The 9295-nt window shown below is 37.7% G+C and overlaps 1 protein-coding gene across 1 annotated transcript; it reads right to left on the reverse strand.

Annotated features, from left to right (window-relative positions):
* Positions 1 to 1458: 1458 nt before the first annotated feature.
* Positions 1459 to 3012, reverse strand: LOC125474665. The gene is made up of 2 exons (XM_048578618.1): positions 2817 to 3012; positions 1459 to 2111 (listed from the first exon to the last, which is right to left on the reverse strand). The coding sequence occupies exons 1-2, from the start codon at positions 2944 to 2946 to the stop codon at positions 1711 to 1713; spliced, it is 531 nt and encodes a 176-aa protein (XP_048434575.1). The 5' UTR covers positions 2947 to 3012; the 3' UTR covers positions 1459 to 1710.
* Between the last annotated feature and the right edge of the window lie 6283 nt (positions 3013 to 9295).

Consider the following 9295-nt stretch of genomic DNA (forward strand, 5'->3'; position numbering starts at 1 on the left):
GTCTTGGGAGAGGCAGGTATAGCATGGCTCATATATCTTTTCAAGAGGATTTTGAAAACAAAGAAGATGCCAAATGAGTGGCAAAAGAGCACTTTGGTGCCTATCTACAAGAATAAGGGCGACGTACCAAATTGCATCAACTATAGGGGTATTAAGTTAATGAGTCATACAATGTAGCTCTGGGAGAGAGTAATTGAGTATAGACTGAGGCAAGAGACACGGGTCTCGAACAATCAATTCAGGTTCATGCTAAGGCGCTCAACCATGGAGGCAATCTATCTTTTACGAAGATTGATGAAAAGATATAGAGATATGAAAAAGGATTTGCACATGGTCTTTATAGATTTGGTAAAAGCGTACGATAGGGTCCTAAGAGACATTCTTTGGAGGATTTGAGAGCTAGAGAAAGGAGTACGAGTAGCATATATCCAAGCTATAAAGGATATGTATGATGGAGTAAGGACTACCATAAGAACTCATGAAGGACAAACCGAAAGCTTCCCCATAACTGTAGGGTTACATCAAGGCTCATCTTTAAGCCCTTACCATTTTTGTATTTGTAACGAATGACTTAACAGGACATATTGAAGATGATATTTCTTGGTATATGTTTTCCGCATACAATATAGTGTTGATAGATAAAACTCACGAAAGAGTAAATGCGAAGCGTAACCTTTGGACAAAAGTGTTGGAATCTAAAGGTTTTCGCCTAAGTCGGTCAAAGACAGAGTGTATGAACTGCAAGTTCAGTGCAAACGGAAGCTCAAATAAGTTAGGGGTGAGGATTGGAGATCATGAAGTTCCAAAGAGCAACTGTTTTTGCTATCTAGGATCTATCTTGCAAAAGAATGGAGAGTTGAATGGAGACTTCAACCATAGAATACAAGCTGGATGGATGAAGTGGAAGAGTGCATCCAGCGTGTTGTGTGACCATCGTATGCCACTGAAGCTCAAGGGAAAATTTTATAGGACGACAATAAGGCTGGCAATACTTTATGGCACGGAATGTTGGGCGGTGAAGCATCAACACGTACATAAACTTGGTGTAGCGGAGATGAGAATGCTCCGTTGGATGTGTGGGCACACGAGAAAGGATAAGATTAGGAATTAGGATATTCGAGGTAAAGTAGGAGTGGTTGAAATTGAAGGAAAGAAGAGAGAAAATTGATTACGGTGGTTTGGACATGTGAAACAAAGGCCTATTGACGCTCCAGTTAGAAGATGCGATTATGGGACAGAGGTTTAGGGCTAAATGGGTAGAGGAAAACTTAGAAGGACTTTGGAAGAGACTCTAAAAAAAGACTTAGAGTACTTGGATCTAACGGAGGACGTGACACATAACCGAGGGCAATGGCATTCTAGGATTCATATAGCCGATCCCATTTAGTGGGAAAATGCTTTGTTGTTGTTGTTGTTGTAATGTATACATTTAAACTTATAGTGAAGAAAATAACAATCTGCTAGAAAATACTGAGAATGCAGTAAAATTACTTGTTTAATATTGGTAAATCAACCTTAATCTGAGTGCTTAATACATTTTACCTCCTAGGTTTTGCATCCCAGAAAGGAAAAAAAAAAAAAAAAATAAATAAAAACACACACTAAAACACTCGCCACATGCTATAGTGGAGACAAGAAAATAAATAAAATTAAACCATAATCTAGAATTCTGCAGCTTAATTATAACGTGCTTCTTCACACTCAAAATACTTAAGGTATCCCAATGATGGGGATGAAAGGAACATAATAGCTTGAGGGTGCCAACCCCCACCCTGGTGGTAGAGGCACATCAATAGTCTTGGATGAACCAAACTTGTTCATGGCTTTACAGGCTGCATCTTTGATGTTCAAAGGGCATGATGTAGAGAAACCAAGAGGAGTTGAAGTGGTGTAAGAGTTGGAGTCTTGGGTCTTGACAATCTCAGATGCCAAGAATTTCCTGGAGGCATAGAGCTGATCTGGTCCTCCAAGAATCCTGGCGAGGCAATTCATAGCTTCTGGAGTTTTAGGGTTGTTGTTTGATGGGAGCTTTGCTTCAAAAGAGCCATCCTTTTCTGTTATTGCCATTGCCAACTTCTTTACTTTGTCACACTTCACCAAAACCTTGATTTCTAAAACATATAACACACGAAGTAAAATAAGAATTTGTCTACTTTTAAAAATGGGCAATTTGAAAAATTGGAAGAAATTAGCCAGTTAATACTACAGTCTAATGGATAATCATTTCCATTTGTTAAGTGAAAAATCTTAAATTTGATTTCTGTTAATAACGAATTTGGTACTAATTTATTAAGCTAACCTATTTTGGCTTAACCCAAATCGTACTCCCAAGCGTAAATATATTCTCAATAAATCAAATAATATAAAACCACTTTTTAGTGTAAATTTATTTATTTATAGATCTAGCCATAATTATATCCTTTAGTACATAAATTTGGTTTGATCCTTATAAATGATGAGTTTGACTTCTAATTTATTATGGCTGACTTAATCCAAATTAAGTACCCTTAGTGTAAAATATGTGATTGTACACAAAAATAAAATAAATAATTAAATAAGGTCCCTGGAGTAATACTCAATCCTTCTAAAGAAGTACTCGAACTCTCTCAAGCAATGATTGGACTCCGTTAAGTAGTGTTACTCAAACCCCTAGAGTGGTTAGAATTCTAAAAGTCTAGAAAAATGTACTAAGAATTCCACCTTTGGAACAGTTAACAGGGTTTCTTAACTTCAAGTTTAAGTTAGGACAAAAATGAAAAAAAAAAATAAAACAAAACAAAAAAACAAATATAGAGAATAACATTAACAAATCGGACCTGAGAAATCATAGTTTTGATGGCAATCAAAGCAAGTGACCTTGGCCTTCAGAACTTGGCATGTGGAGGTCTCAACATTTGCAAGAACCAAAGCAAAGAGAAGTGCCGGGAGAATCCAGGAAAGCGCCATTGAAGTAATCTAATCACTCACTCACTTACTTACAGAAACACTGGCAAACTGAATTAATTTAAAGAAAAGGTAAGCGTATAGAAGCTTATAAATAGATGAGGAGGGGTCATACTAAATAAATGGCCGCAGTGGGTGAGTTTAGTAGTTGGTTCTGTCGTGAAGGGCTTTTAATTTTGCTTGTCCAAAATTTATTGGCACGTGAATTTCTTTTGCATTTATAGTCTTCTGATAAACAGGTTTATTGATTATGACGGTGGAGGCTAGGACTGATACTTTGCAAGGTTAAGTAATGTTGGTATTCAATCCTTACAGAAATTTTGGTGGAGGATGCTGAATATCCGGCTTCGTTTGCCAGAAATTTACAACTTCCAGTTACATGGTTTTATTCCTAATTACACCGAATTTTTAGAGGATAAAAAAAATCTTACTTTTCCTGAATGAGTAGGTGGTTAAATTGAAGGCAATATAGGTGTTGAACCATTGGCCCATCTCTATAACTTTAACACGGACATCATGGCACATGTACACATTATTTAATATATATAAATATACAGGCCTTTTATGCAAAGAGATTCTCATTTTGTGAAAAAAGATAACGATTAGGTGTGAGGCCCACTCCATGTCAAATTTCAACGATCCGAACTATCTATTTTGTAAGTCTCGATTCATATATCGTCCTTGCAAAAATTCAATTCAATCCGAAACCATTTGCCTATTTAATTATCAAGATCAAATTTTATTGTTTCTTATATAACAAAGTATTCATTCATTTCTTTGAATCTAATTAGATGTCTTAAATATTTCCAATTCGGCTAATATTTTGTAAGGATGATCTATGAGGTACAACTTAAAAAATAGACGGTTCGGATCGTTAAAGTTGGATGTGGTGTGGACCCACAACAATTCTAATTTTTATAAAAAAAATGAAAATCTCTTCCTTTAAAAGCTTTAATTATATATATATATATATATATATATATATATAACAAACAATATTTACTATTCTAAGTTAAGAGGAACGGGGTAAAGGTTTGAATAGACCTAATTCACTGGAACAATTCATCACCGGCATTTTGGTACGAAATACCATAGTACATGTAGATTTTGTCCTGCTTCAATTTTTAACCAAAGTTTGCGTCTTCCCTTCAAATATCACCAATAGAAGCTCATTTGAGCATAATGTCATTTCTTTTGGGGTCAATTATATATAACTTTATTAAAACAATTACAAAGAAACGAAATATAGCCAGACACAGACCCCAAAAGAGGTAGGAATTTTCAGAGCACCCTACTTTTTTCGTCTTCTTCTAAATTTTAGTTAAATTAGAATGATGTTATTTTAGTTTAAGTTTTATTTTTGTCCTTTTTTTCTCAAGCGCAAAAATTAAAAGTGAAAAAAAAAATAATAATTATCAAATGGACTCTTAATTGTAAGTCAAGCACAAAATAATAGATGGAGAGGAAGATGCAGAGTCTATTTGAACTTGGTTTTTTTCTCATTCGAGAATTAGAGTAATTTCTAAGCATATAATCTTTGTCGCTCACTTGTATTAAACCACAAAATTAAACATGGTGAATTATCAATATTATTTTTGTTATTATTATTATTAGTTCATATTAAACATCAAAACATGGTCTTGTTAGGGTTTTTATCACAAATGGTTCTTGAAATTGAACTTCACCATCAAGATGGTCCCTGAAATTGAAAATCAATTAATGTAGTCCCTAAAAATAGGTGTCGCAAATCAATATGGTTCTTCCGTCACAATTTTGTTAAAAATTTTGTTAAGTGCCGTTGTGGCACATAAATGGGCCCCACAAGATTTATGGGTTTTTATCACAAATAGTCCCTGAAATTGACCCAAACTATCAAGATGGTCCATAAAATTGAAAATCGATGAATGTAATCCTTGAAATAGGTGTCAAATCAATATTATCATTCTACTACAATTTTGTAAAAAATTTTGTTATGTACTGATGTGGGTTTAATAATTAATTAAAAAAGTTGTCTATAAACCTTTTTGCACAATGGAATTTTTTTTTCTTATAGTAGGGCCTACTTCGAAGAGAGATCTCTTCTATAAATTCTCAAAGGCACAAGGCTTAACTAAGACCTAAGAGGGGGGTTTGAAATAGTTTTCAACCAACAATAGATGTACCTTGGTTATAACCTCATTATCTCAAGGTTGACCTCACTGTTCTTTGAGTCACCAGACCACCAAGGCAGCTCCGAACAAGCTCTCCAAGATTAAGGTTGTGAGGATGTTGATCGCCTAAATGTTAACGGTGATGTCTCATAAGTCGTTGCCAATCAGCCAAGTCGTCACCAAAGGTAATCTTGATCCAAGTTCAATTAGATGAACGGTGTTGAAGTGTGTAGGGATGGGTATATTGAGATTTTTTTTTTTTTAAGAAGACAGCGAAGGAGGTAGAGGAATGTGGACTAAGACTGGAGGTGATTGTAGGACTGAGTTTTTGGGTTGACATCGTTTTATTAACTATTAAATTATTAAACCTATTTGTAATTTTTTTATATTTAATTAGACTTGTGTGACCCATTTATGTGTCACATCAGCACATAACATAATTTTTTATAGAATTGTAATGGAAAAACTACATTGATTTGGGATACTTACGGGACTACATTGATCGATTTTCAATTCCAGGGACCATTTTGATGTAGCGGGTTAATTTCAATGACCATTTTGATGTCGTGGGTCATTTCAAGGACCATTTGGGAGAAAAAAGGACTTATAGGACCCACTTATCTACCATATCAGCACTTAATAGAATTTTTAACAGAATTGTAACGGAAATACCACATTGATTTGCGACACCTATTTTCAAGGACTACATTGATTGATTTTCAATTTCAGAGACCATCTTGATGGTGAGGGTCAATTTCAGGGACCATTTGTGATAAAATCCCTTCTTGTTATTATTATTACTATCCACTTGAGTTTTCTGATGCAGTAGCTAGAATCTGTTCTCATGAGTCAATGTTTTTTGTATTTATTGTAATATTCTAATTCTTGTTGCAATTCTAATTAGGTTAGGAATGTGATTGTGCATTTATTGTAATATTCTAATTCTTGTTGCAATTCTAATTAGGTTAGGAATGTGATAATGGGGTGAGATAATACACCTTAGAATTTACCAAATTCTCTCTCTTGCTTGTCGCACCCCTCTTTCTCCCACTCTATAAATCCTCATGACACATGAATCCTCATTATATTATTTCATAATTTTACTATTGTAAACACAAAAATTCTATGATGAATGGAGCGAGAACACGTGTACAAAGTAGATTGGTATTGATGAATTTGTAGGATTACAATCTCTATTTATAGTTTTCCTCTAATTCAGTCTTCAAATTTGATGTAGATGCGTAGGTTGTTGATCCAAGGGTAGCAATGACTTGATCTCGAACGACCGATTGAAGGATTGTTTCAAGTTTTGAACTTGAAACAATGCGTGGATAGTTTTTACCTCTAGGTTTATGTATGACATGCGGCAAAGGTGATGTTGATGTGACATTTTGTTGATTCAAGAGTCTTGGCAACTTGATCTTGAATCGAACGTCGTTACAAGTTTTGAGCTTGCAACAAAGTCTTGAAGGAATTGGCACAAGTGCTTGTTGATTCTTCAAGGGAATGCTTCGGCTTTGGTCGAAAGAAAGCTTCGACTTTGGTTGTACATTCTTCAAAGAGAGCTTTGGCAACGTATTAGTCTTTAAAGATTTGGCAGAGGTTCTCCTTTTGTGAGAATTTTGGCCCTTCAATGTAGAAATTGTCGACCTTTATGCTTGTTTGAGGACCTTGTATATATAGACTTCTCAAATATTGCCTTTGGATGGATTTGGCTTTGATTTGTGTCTTGATTCATCCATGGGAGAATTTAGGCATGTTTTGTGTCTTAATTTCAGCCATTTTCCCTTGCTTGGCCAAAATCTATAGGGTTTTCATGCCTATTTTGCGAGCTATCTTCAATTCTTGCTTGTTTTGTTAAGATGCTTTAGTTTTCTTTCGGATTTTGGGAGCAATTTGGGCCCCTTGCCGATTTTAAGGAGATTTCTTCCCCTTTGCCGTATTTTAGGAATGCTTTTGAGCTTCCTTTGCTTGATTTGTGCCACATGTCATTGATAACTTGTCCTTTTGTGAAGAGTCATATGCCACGTGGAGCTTTGTGACGTATCATTTGCATGCAACGAAATTTACATGTCTATAAATGCCCCCACTTCAAGAAGTGTTGTAGGCATGTGCTTGTCACATGTAGGAAACGTGTTTTGAAGTCCTACAATGTGAATGTTCTAGCTCAAGGATCATCGAGACTTGATCTTGAATTAGTTTGCTTCTTCAAAGGCCGTAGAGGTGTATTTCTTGAACGAAACATTTTTTCAAGGGCCATTGAGGCGTATTTCTTGAATTGAAATGATGGATTTCGTCAAGGGCCGTTGAGGCGTATTTCTTGGATGAAACATTTCTTCAATGGCCGTTGGGGCTTGGTCTTGAATGAAATGAAAATTTTCTTCAAGGGCCGTAGAGGCTTAATATTGATGAAATGGAAATTTTCTTTAATGGCCGTAGAGGCTTAATCTTGAATGAAATGAAAATTTAATTTAAGGGCTGTAGAGGCTTAATCTTGAATGAAAATTTTGAAAATGCATAATTTGGCACATACTTATTGTGCATATTGATTTTCCATAATTTTTTGACAAAAAACATTTGGTGTACTTTGAGGCTTGGATTTTTTCCTTGTGGGTGTGGAAAAAATGCTTTTTCCTTCCTTAAGTAGGAGCCTCCTTCAATTTCGGCAATGAGGGTGATTTCCTTTAAGGTTTTGGAAAGCTTTAATGCTTGTCCTTAGGTAATTAGGATTTTCATTTTTTTTTTTTACCTTTCCCTTTTCAATAGTTTTTCCCTTTATTGCCGTGCATAAGCATTGCCTTTTTTGCTTGGAATTTGTTTCCTTTTTGTAGCTGGAATGTGCTTCCTTCTTTTGATTTTCCTTTTGCTATTTGGTATGTATTTCCCTTATAGCATTAGAAAGCAATTGATCCTTATTTATAAGACAATTGGGTGTGTGTCTTGTCATAGACCACCCTTGCCGTGCACTGCCTCTATGCTTGCTGCTGCTTAGTGCCTTGGGTTTTGCTGCTTGGTGCTTGTTGCAGTGTGACATCCCACATCGCCCAGGGGAATGATTCTTATATGTATATTCTCATCTCTACCTAGCACGAGGCCTTTTTGGAGCTCACTGGCTTCAGGTTCTTTAGGAACTCTGAAGTTAAGCGAGAAAGGGGCTTGAGCAATCCCATGATGGGTGACCTAATGGGAAGTTGCTCCTGAGTTCCCAAAAACAAAACCGTGAAGGAATGGTAAGCCCAAAGCGGACAATATCGTGCTACGGTGGTGGAGCGGGCCCGGGAAGTGATTCCCCCCGGGCCGGGATGTGACAATTCGGTATCAGAGCCTAACCCTGGCCGCGTGTGTGCCGACGAGGACGTCGGGCCCCTAAGGGGGGTGGATTGTGACATCCCACATCGCCCAGGGGAATGATTCTTATATGTATATTCTCATCTCTACCTAGTACAAGGCCTTTTAAGAGCTCACTGGCTTCGGGTTCCATGGGAACTCCGAAGTTAAGCGAGTAGCACGCGAGAGCACTCCCAGGATGGGTGACTCATCGGGAAGTTCTTGTGTGAGTTCCCAAAAACAAAACCATGAGGGTGTGGTTGAGGCCCAAAGCGGACAATATCGTGCTACGGTGGTGGAGCAGGCTCGGGAAGTGATTCCCCCCAGAGCCGGGATGTGACAATTTGGTATCAGAGCCTAACCCTGGTCGCGTGTGTGCTGACCAGAACGTCCGGCCCCTAAGGGGGGTGGATTGTGACATCCCACATCGCCCAGGGGAGTGATCCTTATATGTATATTCCCATCCCTACCTAGCACGAGGCCTTTTGGGAGCTCACTGGCTTCGGGTTCCATGGAAACTCCGAAGTTAAGCGATTAGCGCACGAGAGCATTCCCAGGATGGGTGATCCATCGGGAAGTTCTCGTGTGAGTTCCCAAAAACAAAACCGTAAGGGCGTGGTCAGGGCCCAAAGCAGACAATATCGTGTTACGGTGGTGGAGCGGGCCCGGGAAGTGGTCCCGTCCGGGCCGGGATGTGACAATTTGGTATCAGAGCCTAACCCTGGCAGTGGTGTGCCGACGAGGACGTTAGGCCCCTAAGGAGGGTGGATTGTGACATCCCACATCGCCCAGGGGAGTGATCCTTATATGTAAATTCTCATCCCTACCTAGCACGAGGCCTTTTGGGAGCTCACTGGCTTCGGGTTCCATGGGAA

This window comes from the organism of the source record quoted next, unplaced genomic scaffold (genome assembly GCF_019419815.1).
Source record: "Pyrus x bretschneideri cultivar Hongxiangsu unplaced genomic scaffold, Pyrus_bretschneideri_v1 Contig128, whole genome shotgun sequence".
In the NCBI taxonomy this organism is placed as follows: Eukaryota; Viridiplantae; Streptophyta; class Magnoliopsida; order Rosales; family Rosaceae; genus Pyrus; species Pyrus x bretschneideri.

Coding starts and splice junctions, on each gene's coding strand:
- LOC125474665 (XM_048578618.1), bottom strand. CDS start 2,946: ATGGCGCTTTCCTGGATTCTCCCGGCACTTCTCTTTGCTTTGGTTCTT. Junction 2,112..2,816: donor TCAAAACTATGATTTCTCAG/GTCCGATTTGTT, acceptor TATATGTTTTAG/AAATCAAGGTTTTGGTGAAG.